The following is a 19,739-nucleotide window of genomic DNA, read 5'->3' as shown; positions in this document are numbered from 1 at the left end:
CTTGCAAAATGCTAGTTTTTCTGCTGGAAAATCGTGGGAATTTAAAATGCGATTTTCCTGCGGAATGGAATTCGGAATTCTCGTGGCAATTTCCGCGAGAGTTCCGCTACGTGTGAATGTAGCCTAACCCTGTTTACTGTAGACCACAATAGGTGCCAATAAAAAGTCCATATGCTCTAGACGACCAGGGTTGCTGGCATTAAATCCAACTTCCCTAAACCACCAGGGATGCTGAACTTAACTTCATCTGCCCTATACAACCAGGGTAGCTGGAGTTAAATCCAACCTCCCTAAACCATCAGCGAGGCAGGCATTTAAACCTATCTGCCCTAGACCACCAGATATTTTGGCATTAAACTCATCTGTCATAGACCAACAGGGTTGCTGGCACTAAATCCAGCTTCCCTTGACCATAAGAGTTGGTGAGGTTATCCTAGCCCATTAAGTATACTGATATTAACTGGTTCACTACTTTAACCACCAAACATTTTGGTAGCTTAATTACAGTATATCCTGAAAGTCCAGATACCAGCAGGGAAGCTAGCATGAACTGGCTTAGATCCCCTGCATCTTATGTAAAAAAAAAAAAGAATAAAAATATTTGTTTTTTTTTTTGCAAAACCATGCCCTTGAAAAGACAACACCTTTTTATGCAGCACGGTGTCTCAGAGGTTAGCACTGCAGCGCCGGAGTCCTGGGTTCAAATCCCACCAAGAACAACATCTGCAAGAAGTTTGTATGTTCTCCCCGTTTTGCGTGGGCTTCCTCCGGGTTCTCCGGTTTCCTCCCACACTCCAAAGACATAGTGATAGGGAATCTAGATTGTGAGCACTGTCGGGAACATTGCCAATAATGTCTGTAAAGTGCTGTCAAAAGTGACCCAGCCTATTTTGACCTTAATGACCTGGCCATTTTTTGCAATTCTGACCAGTGTCCCTTTATTAGGTAATAACTCAGGAACGCTTCAACGGATCCTAGCGATTCTGAGATTGCTTTTTCGTGACATATTGGGCTTCATGTTAGTGGTAAATTTAGGTCGATAATTTTTGCGTTTATTTGTGAAAAAATCAGAAATGTGGCAAAAATTTAGAAAATTTCGCAATTTTCAAATTTTGAATTTTTATTCTGTTAAACCAGAGAGTTATGTGACACAAAGTGGTTACTAAATAACATTTCCCACATGTCTACTTTACATCAGCACAATTTTGGAAACAATTTTTTTTTTGTTAGGAAGTTATAAGGGTTAAAAGTTGACCAGCGATTTCTCATTTTTACAACAAAATTTACAAAACCATTTTTTTAGGGACCACCTCACATTTGAAGTCACTTTGAGGGGTCTATATTTTAGAAAATACCCAAAAGTGACACCATTCTAAAAACTGCACCCCTCAAGCTACTCAAAACTACATTCAAGAAGATTATCAACCCTTCAGGTGTTTCACAGGAACTAAAGCAACGTGGAAAGAAAAAATGGACATTTTAATTTTTACAACATAAATTTTCTTTTAGCCTCAGTTTTTTCATTTTCACATGGGCAACAGGATAAAATGGATGCTAAAATTTGTTGGGCAATTTCTCCTGAGTACACCGATACCTCATATGTGGTCATAAACCACTGTTTGGGCACACGGCAGGGACTGGAAGGGAAGGAGCGCTATTTGACTTTTTGAATGGAAAATTAGCTCCAATCGTTATCGGACACCATGTCGCTTTTGGAGAGCCCCTGTGTGCCTAAACAGTGAAATCCCCCCACAAGTAACACCATTTTGGAAACTAGACCCCTTATGGAACTTATCTAGATGTGTGGTGAGCACTTTGAACCCCCAGGTGCTTCACAGAAGTTTATAACGCAGAGCAGTGAAAATAAAAAATCATTTTTTTTTCCTCAAAAATGATTTTTTAGCGCGCTATTTTTTATTTTCACAAGGGTAACAGGATAAATTGGACCACAAAAGTTGTTGTGCAATTTGTTCTGAGTACACTGATACCCCATATGTGGGGGGGAACCAATGTTTGGGCACACGGCAGGGCTCAGAAGGGAAGGAGCGCCATTTGACTTTTTGAAATTAAAATTACCTCTATTCGTTAGCGGACACCATGTCGTGTTTGGAGAGCCCCTGTGTGCCTAAACATTGGAGCACCCCCGCAAATGACCCCATTTTGGAAACTAGACCCCCTAAGGAACTTATCTAGATGCATAGTGAGCACTTTGAACCCCCAAGTGCTTCACAAAAGATTATAACGCAGTGCCGTGGAAATAAAAAATAATTTTTTTTTCCTCAAATTTTTATTTCCAAAAATTATTTTTTTATTTTTACAAGGGTACCAGGAGAAACTGGACCCCAAAAGTTGTTCTCCAGTTTGTCCTGACTACGCTGGTACCCCATATGTGGGGGGGGACCACTGTTTGGGCACACGTTGGGGCTCGGAAGAGAAGTAGTGACATTTTGAAATGCTGACTTTGATGGAAAGGTCTGCGGGCATCATGTTACATTTGCAGAGCCCCTGATGCACCTAAACTGTGGAACCCACCACAAGTGACCCCATTTTGGAGCTAGACCCCTCAAGGAACTTATCTAGATGTGTGGTGAGCACTTTGAACCCCCAAGTGCTTCACAGAAGTTTATAACGCAAAGCCGTGAAAACAAAAAATTATTTTTTTTCCTCAAGAAAAAAAGATTTTTAGCCAGCAGTTTTTTTTCCATAAGGGTAACAGGTTAAATTGGACCCCAAAAGTTGTTGTCCAGTTTGTCCTGAGTACGCTGATACCCCATATGTGGGGGGCAACCATTGTTTGGGCGCACGTAAGGGCTGAGAATGGAAGTAGTGACGTTTTGAAATGCAGACTTTGATGGAAAGGTCTGCGGTCGTCGTTACGTTTGTAGAGCCCCTGATGTACCTAAACAGTAGAAACCCCCCAAAAGTGACCCCATTTTGGAAACTAGACCTTGCAAGGAACTTATCTAGATGTCTGGTGAGCACTTTGAGCCCCCAAGTGCTTCACAGAAGTTTATAACGCAGAGACGTGAAAATAAAAAAATCATTTTTTTCCACAAAAATAATTTTTTAGCCCCCCAATTTTTTTTTCCCAAGGGTAACAGGAGAAATTAGACCACTAAAGTTGTTGTGCAATTTTTCCTGAGTACGCTGATACCCCTTATGTTGGGGTAAACCACTGTTTGGGCACACGTCGGGGAGGGAGCACGTTTGACTTTTTGAATGCAAAATTGGCTGGAATCAATGGTTGCACCATATCGCGTTTGGAGACCCCCTGATGTGCCTAAACAGTGGAAACCCCTCAATTCTAACTCCAACCCTAACCCCAACACACCCCTAACCACAGCCCTAACCCCAAACACATCCCTAACCCTAATCCCAACCCTAACCATAACCCTAACCCCAACACACCCCTAACCCTAATTCCAACCCTAACCCTAATTCCAACCTAAACCTAGTTCTAACCCTAACCCTAGTTCTAACCCTAACCCTAATTCCACTCTAACCCTAATTCCATCCCTAACCCTAATTCCAACCCTAACCCTAATACCAACCCTAACCCTAGCCCTAACCCTCTTTCCAACCCTAACCCTAATGGAAAAATAAAAATAATTTCTTTATTTTATTAGTTGTTCCTGCTTATGGGGGTGATAAACGGGGGGTTTATTTACTTTTCATTCTATTTTGATCACTGTGATAGACTCTCACAGTGATCAAAATAGAATGAATGAATCTGCAGCCGGCGGGCGCACTGCGCATGTGCCCGCCATTTTCCAAGATGGCGGCACCCATGAAGCAGGACCGCGGGACACTGGGAGTAGGAGAGGGACATCAAAGGTACCGGGGGGGTGAGGGGGGGTCGGAAGGTGGGGGGAGCCTAGAGAAGGGGGAGGGGAGCAGATGGTGACGGCGGCGGCACATTGCCGCCGTCAGTCGGTATCGGGGGTGATCGGCCCCATGAGTCGTGGGGGGGGTCGGATCACTGTCTCCAGCCATGTCTGATGCTACTGCAGCATCAGCCATGGCTGGATTGTAATATTTCATCAATTTTCAGTGATGAAATATTACTATCGCTCTGATTGGCTGTTTCACTTTTAACAGCCAATCAGAGCAATCGTGGTTGTGAAGCCACGCCCCCTGTGGTGAAGAACAAAGCCCCCTTTATCTGCGGGTCGGGTGACCTTTCAGTGACCCCGGTCACCCGACCCGCAGGGGGGCTTTAAAGTCATGACGCTACATAGGCGTCATGGGTCGTTTTGGCACGACTTTTCATGATGCCTATGTGGCGTCAAAGGTCGTGAAGGGGTTAATGGCGCTACATAAGTGAATAAAATAAATAAATAAAAATCCTGCAAGTATTTTGGAATGTGGCAACTTTTATTACTTAGATGGTCATCATCCAAATAATTGTGGATACGGTTACAGCCTTCAAGACAAATATTGTGTGAGACGGCTATAAGGAATCAGTGTTTGTCTAACAAAGTGCAGAGAAAGAAGGAACAAACCACAAGTCAACAATGTGGAGTACTTGTGCTAAGGAACAATATGGCGACGCTACGTAAACAGTTGTGACATGATCGCCACCTACAGATTGGAAATGGAACTGACAGATAACAAGACATAATGGAAAAAAACAGGCGGTATCTAAAATCTCACGAGGACCGCCACCATTTTTATGGTTTTATCATGCCTAGCCAAAGCCGGGGCTTTACAAACCATAATTTTCACCATTCACTGCAATACTGAAGTGTTTCAGTATATAGTACAAGTGATCAAATGATGTCAGGATGGAAAAGGACTAAAGAAAAAAGTAATAAAAGTTTTAAAAGATGTTAAAATAACAAATGTAAATCCCCAGTCTTCCCAAAATAATTAATAAATTAAAACAATAAAAAAAGTAGACATACAGTGACTTCCAAAGTTTCCTCCCCCCGGCATTTTTCGTGTTTTGCTACCTCAGAACCTGGAATTTCACTGTTTTTTTTTGAGGATTTGCATCAGTTCATGTAAAGAACATGCCTACAACTGTGAAGATTTGTTTTTCTTTTTTTTTCTGTGAAGCAAACAACAAATAGGACAAAATAACTTAAAACTTCAGTGTGCATAACTATTCACCCCTCTAAAGTCAGTACTTTGTGGAGCCTCCTTTTACTGCAATTACAGCTACAAATTGCTTTGTATAACTCGCTATGAGCTTTCCACTGGGATTTTTGGCCATTCCCCAAGGCAAAAATGCTCCAGCTCCTTCATGTTAGATGGTTTCCTCTGGTGGACAGCAATCTTCAAGTCTGACCACAGATTCTCAATTGGATTAAGGTCTGGGCTTTGGCTAGGCCACTTCAAAACATTTATATGTTTCCCCTTAAACCACTTGAGTGTTGCTTTAGCAGTATGCTTTGGGTCATTGTCTTTTTGGAAGGTGAACCTCTCTCCCAGCCTGAAATCTCTTACAGACACACAGGTTTTGGTGAAGAATATCCCTTTATGTCACACCATCCATCTTCCCCTGGAATGGGACAATTTGCCTTGTCCATGCTGCTGAAAAACATTCCCACAGCATGATGCTGCCACCACCATGTTTCACTGTGAGGATGGTATTCTTGGGGTGATGAGTTGTGTTGGTTTGGCACCAGACATAACTTTTACCTTGGTGGCCAAAAAATTCAATTTTGGTCTCATCTGACCACAGCAACTTACTTCATACATATAAGGAGTCTCCCACATGTATTTTGGCAAGCTAAAAACAAACCTAACAATTTTTGTAAGTAAAGGCTTTTTGTGCCCTTTCTTTCATAAAAGCCACCTCTATGGAGTGTATGGCTTATTCTGGTCATATGGACAGATACTCCAGTCTTTGCTTGGGTACTCTGCAGCTCCTTCAGGGTTACCTTTTGGTCTCTGCCCTGCCTCTTTTATTAATACCCTTCTTGCCCAGGCGGGAGTTTTGGTTGGTGTCCCTCTCTTAGCAGATTTGTTGTTGTACCATGTTCTTTCCATTTGATGATAATGCATTCGATGGTGCTCTGTGGGATCATCAGAGATTGGGATATTTTTATATAACTCAACCCTGACTTACTCATCTCAACATCTTTGTCCCTGACTTGTTTGGAGATTTCCTTGGTCTTCATGGTGTTTGGTTAGTGCTGCCTCTTGCTTAATGGTGTTACAAACTCTGTGGCCTTTAAGTAAAGGTGTGTATATACGGATAGATCATGGGACGCTTAAGATTGCACACAGGTGGACTTCTTGTCACTAAGTATGTGACTCCTGAAAGCAATTGCCTGCACCTAAAATTTTTAGGGGCTTCATCGTAAAAGGGGTGAATACATATGCACATGCCAATTTTGTTATTTGATCCTATACATTTAATTTATGCCTATATTTTTCTCACTTCACGAACTGAGACTATTTAGTGCTGATGCATCACACACAAATCAGATTACAAAAATATTTAAACACAGGTTGTAATGTAAAAAAGTGGGTATGAAGCGATAGATAAATGGGTAAAAAGCCAAGGGGATGAATACTTTTGCAAGCAACTGTATGCATGTCACATGCAAAAAAGTCCTATCTATGAAAAGCAAAAAAGAATTGAAAAGCTCAGAAATGCCATTTTCAGTCGAAACACCAAATCTGAAATACCAGTAAATACAATAAAATTTTTTCAAAATGTCATACGTACCCCAAAATGGTATCAGTAATAATGTCGGATCGCCACCCAAAAAACAACTGTCGATGGAAAAATCAAGAAGTTATTCAAATCACAGCGTAGTTTAGCATTGCATAATTGATCAGACTTGGAGAATCATTTGAAGTCATAAAAATCAAACCCCCCCCAAAAAATGGTGGGTTTGTGGTTTTATTTTTTTTTCACCATTTCATTGCACTTGGAAATTTAACGTGAATTGTCAATCAAGACTACAACTTGTCCCTCATAAAATTATGGCATAGGAAGCACAGGAGGAAGAAATAAAAGCGCAAAAACATTGGCTGCAGAGTGCCACAGTTCTCCTGGTAGTTGTCCTAAACAGAGGTTAGACATTGGGGTTGCAGTGGTGGTCGTCGCACACAAGCCCTGGCACTACGCCCTATCATTATGCTGGTTTTCAATTCATCATTTTATTTGTATTCATAGGTGCTAACATGGCCCTAAAAATACCGTAATCAAAAAGTTCCTTATTAGCTCATCGAGATTAACCCTCGCTTTTTTTCCCCACCAGGTCAGCGCTTATGGATTCATGACGCCAAGCTACGAGAAATATTCAGACCACTACTTTGACACCACGTACCATAAGGTCAAGTTCTTTGCCAACCACAGTTTCCGTAAGGAGATGATGCTCTGGCAGAAGCTGCATGAGGCCGGGGTGATAAAGCTGTATATGAGGCAGGAGGCGTCACACCCAGTCACGTGAATCAAAATGGCCACCTCGGGACAAGGCCACCACCCTCCTTTCAGAACTGATGGGATAGGACATTGGCGGTGCCAACCGTGTGATGGGCTCTAATTAGAACCTGCCTTTAAAGGTTAGGATGGGCCTTCAGCGATGACCAACATGTCGCTCCCAGCAGACTGAATGGATTTTTTTGTTGGCTTTTTTTTTTAACTTCCTACATCCAAAACTTGAAAAGCTTTCTTCATAAATTAGAATAAATTATTGGCAAAAAAGTCTCACAGCTTTCCCAGACCCCAAATCATCATCTCTGTCCAATTAGGCAGCACAAATCCTTTAATCGAGAAAGGATCATATTCCATCTTATAATCATCCGAACTTTAATATTCCACAAAGGTCGATGATCGGGTTCCCAATAATCCCGAACAGTTTTTAATCTGGGTCAGAACTATAATTTTGTGTAAACCAGGAGTAGAAGATCCGAGAGGAGAGAACCGACAAGGATATTCTGAATTAGGAGTCAGTTGATGGCCAAAGAGAATGTATCGCCATTTTATATTGATAACTAGCTGAAGAGCCCGGCGTTGCCTGGGCATAGTAACCAACTGTGGTTAGTTATAACAAATTATGGTTATATTGCACATAAAAACATTTCACATCATATATTCAACACTACAGATTTGCAACACAAATTAACTAAACGATTACCCAAGTATCCTATCCTGTGTGATACTTTCTGCTGAGCTGTGTATCTAATCCTATCGTGTGTGATACTGACTGCTCAGTCGTGTGTCTAATCCTCTCCTGTGTGATACTGACTGCTGAGCTGTGTATCTAATCCTATCCTGTGTGATACTGACTGCTCAGTCGTGTGTCTAATCCTCTCCTGTGTGATACTGACTGCTGAGCCGTGTATCTAATCCTCTCCTGTGTGAAACTGACTGCTCAGCCGTGTATCTAATCCTCTCCTGTGTGATAATGACTGCTGATCCGTGTATCAAATCCTATCCTGTGTGATACTGACTGCTGAGCGGTGTATCTAATCCTATTCTGTGTGATACTGTCTGCTGAGCCGTGTATCTAATAGACGATAACACCATAGAAATGATAAGAATAATAGGCCTCAGTTACCACAACTGTCTACAAAGAAAACTGTTGCTGATAGCAACCAATCACAGCTCAGCTTTCATCTTTTAAACAGCTCTGGGACAGCGTGGCGAGTTTTGAGTGGCGACTTTTGTGTTTCGACTTTTATGTGGTGAGGGTGGTGTATGTGTGGTGAAATGTGTGCTGAGGGTGGTATATGTGTTGAAGCACGTGGTAGTGTGTGGCGCATTTTGTGTGTGTGTTCATATCCCCGTGTGTGGTGAGTATCCCATGTCAGGGCCCCACCTTAGCAACTGTACGGTATATACTCTTTGGCGCCATCGCTCTCATTCTTTAAGTCCCCCTTGTTCACATCTGGCAGCTGTCAATTTGCCTCCAACACTTTTCCTTTCACTTTTTCCCCATTATGTAGATAGGGGCAAAATTGTTTTGTGAATTGGAACGCGTGGGGTTAAAATTTCACCTCACAACATAGCCTATGACGCTCTCGGGGTCCAGACGTGTGACTGTGCAAAATTTTGTGGCTGTAGCTACGACGGTGCAGATGCCAATACATACACTTTTCCCCCATTATGTAGATGGGGTAAAATTGTTTGGTGAATTGGAACGCGCGGTGTTAAAATTTCGCCTCACAACATAGCCTATGACGCTCTCGGGGTCCAGACGTGTGACTGTGCCAAATTTTGTGGCTGTGGCTACAACAGTGCAGATGCCAATACATACATACACTTTTTCCCCATAATGTAGATGGGGGCAAAATTGTTTAGTGAATTGGAATGCGCGGGGTTAAAATTTTGCCTCACAACATAGCCTATGACGCTCTCGGGGTCCAGACGTGTGACTGTGCCAAATTTTGTGGCTGTAGCTGCAACGGTGCGGATGCCAATCCCGGACATACATACATACATACATACATACATACACACCCACATTGAGCTTTATATATTAGATTATTGATTATGAATCAATTATTTTTTTTTAAACTATTTTTATTAATTTAACAATTTTAACAACCAGGAAAAGGTACAGACAGATACAGCATATTTATGACATTAAGTCAAAATCCCACCTTCCCCCCCCCTCCCCTTCCTACAATCATCATCATTTGAAAGGATTCCTTAAATTTGTGCGTGTCCACTGATGCTTTGTAGCAGGTACCATCTCTCAAATTGCTTCTCAAGTCTGTTCCTAGATTCTGTATCCAAGGATGGAGTAAAAAAACGACCATCTGGTGAAGCACTTCTTTGTTAATTTTTCTTTCCTACCAGTCCATTTTAAACAGAAAATTAATTTGTCAATATTAACGATTTTGACAGAACATTTGAGCGTAACCATTGATGTAATATACTTTTCCTTACTGCTGAGGCCCAAATGACTAACATGGCTTTGGTGTGCTTTGGCAATACTCTTTGGGTCTCCTCTAGGATATTAAAAATAGCCCATTGTGGGGTAAGAGGGAACTCAAAACCACTCAATTGTTGCAACTCAGAGATATCATGCCATAACTTTTGAATTTTTGGACAACCCCTCATATGATGGAAAATGTCTGTATTATGCAGACCACATTTTACACATTGATATGAATTTGTGGGAGATATTCTAGATTGAACGTAAGGGGTAATATAAGCCCTATGTAGCAATAATATGGCCATATCTGTATAACTATTATATGGAATAACTTTCCTTTGTGTCTCAGTAGCTTCTAATATATCTCCCACCTCCAGACCTTCCATGTCCCGTACCCATCTCGCCAGACCCGAGGTTTTGGCCTCCCAAGACCATTCCTTCCGCAGAGTGGAGTATATGGTACAAGTTGACACCAAGTGAGCCCTGCCCTTTCTAAGAAGGATATCCAATTTATCGCCCAAAACGCTCACTCCGTCTGCTAACTATAAACCTAAGGACCAGACTGCGTGCTTGCAGGAATAAGAACAGCCGTCCTTCAAATATGGGATAACGGGCTACTGCCTCGTCAAAAGTCATCATAGAGAAACTATGGTCTAATAGATCCACCCCAAGAGCGCATTTTTGTTGTGCCATAGTTTTATAACTTTTTGGCGGTTTACCTTTCAAAAACAATGGGTTACCCAGAAAAGGCTGGAAAGGTGACAGTCTACCATTCAAATTACGCAATTTCCTCCCTCTTCTCCAAGACAGAATAGTTTGCCACAATATTGGATGATCTCTAATTTCATCAGGGAGTTCCTCGTTAGTCAGATGTAACAAGGCCATTAATGAAATATGTGGGTAAATCTGTCCCCCGCATCCAATCTATTACATATCGTAAATTGTCCGCTATGTTATATCGGACAATATCGGGGAAGTTAATGCCTCCCTCAGATCTTGGGAGTTGTAATTTACATAACCCAATACGTGATCAATTATTTTTCTAACAAAATTGAATGTCATGTTTTAATATTTACTTCTTGGTCATTTTTTATGAAGCCGCTGAAGGGCTGCCATTTTTTTCTGCTGGTATTTGAACACAACACTTAAAGAACTCAATTTTGGCAGCTCCAGGATGTATAGGAGATGCAGTCGGTGTCTGACCACATTTCTTATACTGTGGCGCCCCATGTGCTGTCCAGTTCACAGCTGTTGGGAGAGCCTGGTGCCATTTTGTTGTAGTCCAGAGAGGTGCTCTACGCTACTGTCAAGGTCCAGTCCGGAGTTTATCTTCTGCTGTCTTCACTCTGGACTGGTTATGCGGGGGTTAATCTCCTCAGCCTCGTTCTGGAGTTAGCTGGGCTATTTCAGTCTCTCAAAGCCTGCTGACCAGTGTTGGTGATAGCTCAAGCTTCCAGTTTAGAGCCTCTGGTACCTTGGTGATCCTCCTACCCTTGACCGATATTCACGTGTATGACCCGGACTGATCTCTGACCCCGTCTCTTGGTATTCATCTCTGCTTTTACATTCCCTCTCTGGCATCTGACCCCCCCCGGCTTGTACCCCGACCACGTATTTCATCTCACGTTTTGGACCCCGTGCTCATGTTCTGGCTTTCTGACTCTCGGCTTGGTATTTTGACTACGTGTATTGCTGCTCCTTCTGGTACGTCTGCTCCTGCTAGTTTCTGACTCGGTTCGTCTGACTATTCTCTTTTGTTACCTGTGGCACCTGTGCTGTTGCTCAGGGTTGCTGCTCTTAGGGTGTAACCTCTCTTCCCTCACCAGCTCCCTCTGGTGGAGGTTTCACTACAGCTACAATTTCCCACTGTCACCATTCACAGAGTTTGTGTCACATAGACTTGTCCTGTGTGACGCGACCCGCAGGTCGGTAACTAAAACGACAAGACAAACAAGGGAACGCCGGGGACACAGTTACAACAGTGGGCCCTGCAATAGGGAACGGGGACATGGAGACCTCCTGCACTTCCCTGAGGCAGTGTCCCTGAACACTCCTAACGTTCCCTATACAGGCTCTTCACCTGTCGCCAACCAGGATACCTGAATTTCTCACTAGCTCTGCACCTATCCCTTACTAGGGAACTGGTTAGTGCGGACACTGGTCTCACCGCCGTACTAATATAACATTAGGGAAAACAACAAACAGGGAAAACACACAACTTAGTTTTGCTCTGCTGCAATTGCTCCAAGCAACAGAGTACGGCACCCGGATACAGCTTCCACCTGAACAGCTGATACACCAAAGCTCTGGATGAGCTGCAAAGCACTGTTCCTAATAGCTCCTGTCTCCTCCAAGGTTGGTTGGGGAATGAACAATATCACCAACAGTGATTCAGAGCACCTGACACCTTTTTATAGGAAGGAGGCGAGGGTTAACACCTGCTGGCTAATTTAACGTGTAGTAACCCCAGTGGCCACCGGAGGCAAAACCCATGAGCAGCAACTAGGCTGTAAAAACCCCAGTGGCCACCGGGGGCAAAAACTAACATTAAGCCAGAGGCTTGAAGAAAAAAAAGGTTATATGTAAGCCAAATCTGCCACAATCCAAACATGGATTGTAACAGTTCGGCAGCGAGGTACAGGGCAGTGGCGGTGAGCACAGGTCGGCAGCCTGGTGCTATACTACGAATCTCAGGCTACCAAGCTGTTCTCACCGCATCATGTGTCTATCGAGCCATGTATCTAATCCCATCATGTCATACTTTCCGCTGAGCTCGGTATCTAATCCCATATTGTGAAACAGTCTCCTGAGCCATGCATCAAATCCCTTCCTGTTGTACACTTCGTGTATCTAATCTAAGTGAGTTTTACACAATATATCTAATCCAATCCTGTGTGATATAGTCCGCTGAGCCGTTCATGTAATCCCATCCTGTGTAATACACTCCGCTGAGCCGTATAGCCAACCCTAGCGTGTCATACACTTCGGATATCTAATCCCAGCACGTGATACACTCTGCGTATTTAATCCTAGCATGTGATAAAGTAACCAGTGCATCACCAGCTAACAGCTTTGGCGCTGCCAGCCGTTCTCTGTGACACTGTCCACATCTCAGTATCACTTTGCAGTCACCAACAATATGGCTCTGCATTGTCACCCTAAATTTCATCCTCCCTTATCATAGAATGTTGGAAGGGACCTCCAGGGTCATTGTGTCCAACCCCCTGCTCAATGCAGGATTCAGTTATCCTTTTCGAAACGCCCAGAAGGGGAGGTGACAATAACCATTTGGGCAGACCCCGCCCACAATTACTGCAGTCGTAATGTGAGCTAGCAGGACACTACATTTTAATAGCAAATTTTAGCAGCTGCTCCCCCTAGTGTTTAAAAGTGGAAAATATAAACAATATTTTTCATATTTTATATAATTAAAGAAATTTTTTTAAATTATTTACATTTTTTTCAATTGTTGACTTTTTTTAATGACATTTCAACCCTAATGTTTCGTCTGCAGTGGCCACTACTATCACAAGTTCGTTGTGTTTTTTGCTCTGACTGGGCACACAGGAGACTCCGTCGTTACCAGATCCCCATTTCACCCTTAGAATAGTACATAAAACTCACCGATATGACTTTCCAATAATCCAGACACCCTGTTGATGATGGGTCAAGGAATTTTACTGTGATTTAAAGGCCTGTGGAGAAGTTCTGATATAATAGCAGCCATGTTGGTTGTCTCAAGCACTTATCCCCCAAAATAGTAACTAATATTGGGTTGATTGAAATTAGTAAAAATAGTGGGCGACTCATGAGTGTATTTTTTTTATTTTAGGTGAAGTGCACAAGTATTATTATCACATCTGGTGAAATGTTGAACAAATTATTAATTTATTAATTTTTTTTCTTGGGATAATTGTGAGAATAATGAGATTGTATTTTGTAAAATTTAAATAATAAATGTAAATTTAAAAAAAAAAAAATGAGTCTGTGTTATTGGTCTCCATCCAAGAGGCAGCATTCAAAATGTATCTCCTCCTCTTTAGAAAAGACAAAGGTTGTCTACATTTAGCCTTTAGTAGAAAGTTGCACGAATCTCCCGAAATTTAAGTCGGGTACATGAGCTCAATTCAGAGTGGGTGAGGCAGGGGGGATATGATGCCAATTAAATCTGTCAGTAATTGGTTAAAAAAAAACAATTCTTAAAGGGAACCTGTCATCCCCAAACGCTATGAATCTGCAGATATGGGGCTAATATGCTGGTAATGGTATACTAAAGCGGTGCGGCGACTGCATTAGAAGCCTGGCTACAGGGTGGAAATTAATTCTATTCCTCCCAGGAGCCTCCAGCTTTCAGGAGGCGCAACCAACGTGGTTTCGCACTTAGTGAGTGGCGGCTGTGATGCGCCCCAGAGGCCGTGGGATACTCGCCACCGGGCCCGTTAACTTCAATGGGAAATGTCACAGTGGCAGTGACCCGGTCCGTGGCCTCAGGCGGTTATGTAAAAGGGGTTGAATTGAATGGGGATAAAGTTTATGTAGTGATTCGTGACGCCAGTTGGAGTGTTCGACTGTAGTATAGCTGGCACTGCAGATGATCCCTTGGGGAGTAGATGGTGATGGCAGTGCAGATGTTAACCAGGGCCAACCCCCAGAGATTGTGATGGAAGTAGAAGGCACGGAGTAGTAAGGCAGGAGACAAGGAAAGTCACTTTATCATTTACTGTAGTTCATGTGCAGTTCAAAGGAGATATCGCAACTCTCACCAGGTTACAGTCTGCTCTGGATAATGGGAGTTATCCTTCGATCTGCTTGTGACTCAGTGTGAGCTTCCTGCTATTCTAATCCCTTCTGGAACCAAGGCTTTCCAGAGTCTAAAACTTCTGGTATAGCTTCTACTCACTGTGTATTTCTCCTTTGGCAACTTGCAGCATGGATCCTGGGTGTGAGCAGCTGAAGTTCCCACTTGCACTATCCTTCACTGATCCTAGTTTGTTGCAGTTTTCCCAGGGAAAAACACGATGCTGTTGGTTGTATAATCCCACACAGTCTCTCAGCTTACCACCCTGCTCTGAAAGCATGGATAGTCTAGGGGCTGACACCCTGATGCTTCTTAGCTCTCACTCCTGGAACGAGCACATATCTTATCATGGCTTCCAAGCATTCTTCTCCCTTCTTCTTCACACTGAAAACAACAGCTCTGCTCTCCCCCTCCCAGTTAGGGTGTGTCTGCAAAGCTCTAAGATTCAGACAAGTGAGGGAGTGAGGCAAATTGTGTGAGTGTTGTGGTCTCTAGCAGAGAAAGCATAACGCCCATTTCTCACAAAACACATGCAAAACAGTACATATTTAACCCTTTTGTGGCTGTAAAGACACAGGGCACCGCATTCCCCCTAGTTAAAAGTAGCACATCCTCGGGCTACACAAGGAACATAAGCATATAACAAAATGACATAACATTTAACCTGGGTATGGGTAAACAGTCACATTAACTGAGTTGAGTCATGGATTACAGCCCAAAACCACTTCTGATTGGTTGGATCGTCCCTGAGTGCAGCTGCAGGGCACACAGGCCATAATATGAAATTCACTGCACTGGCTGTTTTAGATGGCTTCCTGCCAAGGCATGATGAACGTTTTTTCTTCTCAAGTTTAAGAGTCTTTATAAGAGTTCTTGTAGTAGAAAAAAAGGCATAAAAACTACTAAAATCTCACATTAGTCCATGTGGGCACAATTTCTCTAACATTTTCAATCACATTTGTGCCCAATGTTATGATAGGTTGACACTCTGCTCTGTCCACCTCTACAACCACGAGACCGTGAGCTTTGAGCTCCACCTTCCCCGCTTTAATGACAACCTCCTTGTACCCTACCTGTGTCAGAGATTGACCATTACTTGCTATTAAAGACAAGATACCATCAGGAAGTTGGGTGAAATCAGCATCAGTCCAATATCTTTGGTACAGTGTGTGAGGCATTGTGGTTACCTGCGATCCAGTGTCCACGAGGGCGGTGAAGAGGATACCATCCACTACCACGGGTATAAGTGGACGTCCTCCGACATACCCGTTCCTCCAGTTAGTTGGACCAGATTGTCTTACTCCTGGGGGTGGTCCTCGCACCCAGGGGTTGCCCATTTAAAGGACATTGCCTTTCAATATGATCAACCTTATGGCACCGTCTGCAGATGGGTCTTCCAGAAGAGTCAAATCGGTCCGTTGTTCTCCTGCCGGAGCGAGTCAGTCGTCGCTGATGTTGTAGCATCCTCTTCGGCCGTTGCCATGGGAGATCATCCGGGCTTGATGCTAGTTGGATCCTCTCTGTAGGGGAACAAGTCTGGAGAGTCTGAACAGTTTTACATAGACCAGCCATATTTTTAGTCAGTTCCTGTACTTGCAGCCGTATATCTGCAATAGAATCATCAATTGGAATCTGCACATGCTGTACTGCAGGCACCTGGGGTGAGGATACTGCCCCCTGGTGGTATGTAACTGCTGGATGTTTAACTGGCTCAGTGCAGACCTAGGTAGATTCTCTTAAGATACGAATGGATCTGTCCTTAAACTGAACAAAGTCCACGCCAGGGTTCTGCAATGACATCATGCGCAGTTGCGCTTTACTGGAATTAGACATAAGACCTTAAATGAACTGCTCTTTCAGCATTTTGTTCTCATCTCTTACACTGTCTGGATCAATTTGTTTAATGGCCTGCAGCGCTTCCTGCAGGTTAAGAGAATAGTCTCTAACAGTGTCCTGTTATTCCTGTCTGCAGCTGAAAAATCGCATCTTTATTTCTGAAGCAGTACGGGTGTTAAAAGTATCCCTTAATTTAGCAAAAATGTATTTTACAGTCTTTTTATCAGTAGCTGGCCAAGATATTTATCTTCTCTCTGAGCAGTGCCACTGAGCTGACTTGTAGGTATACGGACTTTCTGCTCCTCTGACATAGGGTAAATTTCAAACATGCTGCGCAGCTTCGCTTTGAAGTCACTAAAGGTGTGCGAATCGCCATTGTACTGCGGCAGCCATGTCGCACCAAGTATATAAGGTACAGTGAGAGGCAATATGGGAGCTGCAGTTGCTGCACGCTGAGCGTTGCCGGGATTAAACATTGTAATGTAAAATGTCTGTAAGGTAGAACTTTCTAGAATCCTCAATTCTTTCCAGAAAATCACCTTGTCACACAGCAGCATCCCCCCTCCTTATCAGCTGTGTGTCCGCACTGGTAATAGGACACTTCCTCTATAACATTTGGCCCCTCTCCACAGAAGGGAATGCTAATTAGTTAAGGGAAAGCATTTCTTTTGTTCTCAGATCTGTGGCTGAATGAAACTATGGGTGATATTAAAGAGACTGTACCGCAAAAACCATACATCGCCGAGATATAATAATCATATCACTGCGTGGGCAACGAAACCAGCTTTTATAACCTCTAATTTTCGCGGCTCTAACCCCTCCAGAAGCTGAGATAAGGATTGCTCCCAAACGGAGTGTCCTAAGTATGGCATGTCTGAGTTGTTCTATTATATTCGATGAACTACAACCTAGGAGGCCCTCAGTGAGTTGATACAAGCTTCCCTCGTTGAGATATGGTTATCATAAGTTTTTTAGTTAATTGGCAACTTGGAGAAAGGGGGGTTGAACTTCTGCAGACAGCCCCTTTCGTGATGTCACAGACCCTGGGCTATAAGGCACCCCTCCCTTACAGTGCTTCAGTTAAGCTGGAGTTCTGATGCTGAACAGACCTACCCCATGTCTTGGGATGTTTGGCCGCCGCCCATCCCCCGAGCCGCATGGGTTGCCTAATACCAACTAAGCACATGTAAGTGTACTTTCTGCTCTTTCATCCCTGTTATGTTATATTTGTATTGTACATATTTAATGTCTCAACTTTATAGCAACTTTTATCTATGTAATTACTGCCCACATTTTGGGAATAAATGATAAAATCTATTAGCTCTGTCTCCATGCTCTAAGAAATGAACTATGCGCCTTTTTAGATAATCGCTACTAATTTGGGGGTTTGCCACGGACCCTCTTAATTAACTCTTTGATTAAGTAAAGTGTGGCTGGTGGCAGCGTGGTGTGTGCGGTTAGTTAGGCTGGTTGGCCGTCCGGAATGGTCTTATATTGCTGGATGAGTGGCTGTGGCCCCAGCATTGATAATTCCCTCACTGCAGTAGCCTAATTGCCCGTGCACAACAAGCAGCCTGTCCGGCGACTAATTATCCTAGGTGCAGTTCCCTGACTGACCTGAGGGTAAGGGGGACGCCGGAGAGCTGCGAGTTCCAAAGTGGAACTGAGAAAGTGGGATATACATAAATCCCCACAGTTCTTGGAAGGTTGTTAGCAGTGGTGGGGCATCCAAAATAACCCCCCTGCGGTAAATTATTAGAGCAAGATTAGCTTGCTGTGTGTTGGTCACACGGTGCCAGCGGTGGGATAACTAAGATAAGCCCCCACTGTGCCTGTGATAGCCGTGTGCCGGCAGTGCGTCGTGTCCCTCCGTCCGCTAACAAACCCGTGTCAGTGGTGGGATCGTGGCGTATTGGTGGCACCAGCCATGCTGTTCCTCACAGACATCTTCCCCCCAATTAACCCTTGCAGGGGTGCGACTCACCGCTTCAGTTGCTGCAGGTCGTCGCTCCTTTAGGACTTTAGGCACGCATGGTAATCCTGTTCGAATCCTATTCGGGGACGCCAAAAATGACGCGCTCCAGAGGCCGTGGGATACTCGCCACCGGGCCCGTTAACTTCAATGGGAAATGTCACAGTGGCAGTGACCCGGTCTGTGGCCTCAGGCGGTCATGTAAAAGGGGTTGAATTGAATGGGGATAAAGTTTATGTAGTGATTCGTGACGCCAGTTGGAGTGTTCGACTGTTGTATAGCCGGCACTGCAGATGATCCCTGGGGGAGTAGATGGTGATGGCAGTGCAGATGTTTAACCTTCTCCAACCAGGGCTGACCCCTAGAGATTGTGATGGAAGTAGAAGGCATGGAGTAGTAAGGCAGGAGACAAGGAAAGTCACTTTATCATTTACTGTAGTTCAGGTGCAGTTCAAAGGAGATATTGCAACTCTCACCAGGTTACAGTCTGCTCTGGAGAATGGGAGTTATCCTTCAAACTGCTTGTGACTCAGTGTATGTTTCCTGCTATTCTAATCCCTTCTGGGACCAAGGCTTTCCAGAGTCTAAAACTTCCGGTATAGCTTCTACTCACTGTCTTTTCGCAACTTGCAGAATGGATCCTGGGTGTGAGCAGCTGAAGTTCCAATTTGCACTATCCTTCACTGATCCTAGTTTGCTGCAGTTTTCCCAGGGAAAAACACGATGCTGTTTGTTGTATAATCCCACACAGTCTCTCAGCTTATCACCCTGCTCTGAAAGCATGGATGGTCTAGCGGCTGACACCCTGATGCTTCTTAGCTCTCAATCCTGGATCGAGCACGTCTTATCATGGCTTCCAAGCGTTCTTCTTCCTTCTTCTTCACACTGAAATCAACAACTCTGCTCCTCCCCCCCCCAGTTAGGGTGTGTCTGCAAAGCTCTAAGCTTCAGACAAGTGAGAGGGTGAGGCAAATTGTGTGTGTGTTGTGGTATATAGCAGAGAAAGCATAATGCCCATTGCTCACAAAACACATGCAAAACAGTACATATTTAACCCATTTGTGGCGGTAAAGACGCAGGGCGCCGCAGCTGTAACTGCTCACGGCACTGACAGGCGGCTCTGCACTGATGCACTATTGAGCAGGCTGTCAGTCAGTGTTGGGGCGTGGTTACAGCCACCACTCACTATGCACTGAGCGGTGACTGAAGCCACACTGGCTGTGCCTCTATGACTGAAAGCCAGAGGCTGCAGGGAGGAATAATGTTAATTTCCTCCGGTTAGCCAACCTTT

General features: G+C 43.8%; 1 protein-coding gene across 3 annotated transcripts in view; it reads left to right on the top strand.

Annotated features, from left to right (window-relative positions):
* Nucleotides 1-19,739, top strand: part of LOC141058479 (alpha-N-acetylgalactosaminide alpha-2,6-sialyltransferase 2-like) — a 229,386-nt gene that overhangs the window by 107,090 nt on the left and 102,557 nt on the right. The window contains exon 9 of one of the 3 annotated variants that reach the window (XM_073554702.1): nt 7,218-13,822. The exons of 1 other annotated variant lie outside the window; for it this stretch is intronic. In XM_073554702.1, coding sequence (XP_073410803.1) covers nt 7,218-7,409 — 192 coding nt within the window. In that variant the 3' untranslated portion in view covers nt 7,410-13,822. Of the gene's footprint in view, nt 1-7,217; nt 13,823-19,739 lie in introns of those variants that run through there. One more of the 3 variants, XM_073554704.1, reaches the window with a different exon arrangement.

This window comes from Dendrobates tinctorius, unplaced genomic scaffold (genome assembly GCF_039654945.1).
Source record: "Dendrobates tinctorius isolate UK_male_01 unplaced genomic scaffold, ASM3965494v1 ptg000212l, whole genome shotgun sequence".
Lineage (NCBI taxonomy): Eukaryota > Metazoa > Chordata > Amphibia > Anura > Dendrobatidae > Dendrobates > Dendrobates tinctorius.
Note: the sequence above shows the minus strand (reverse complement) of the source record. Positions and strands in the feature narration are given on the sequence as shown.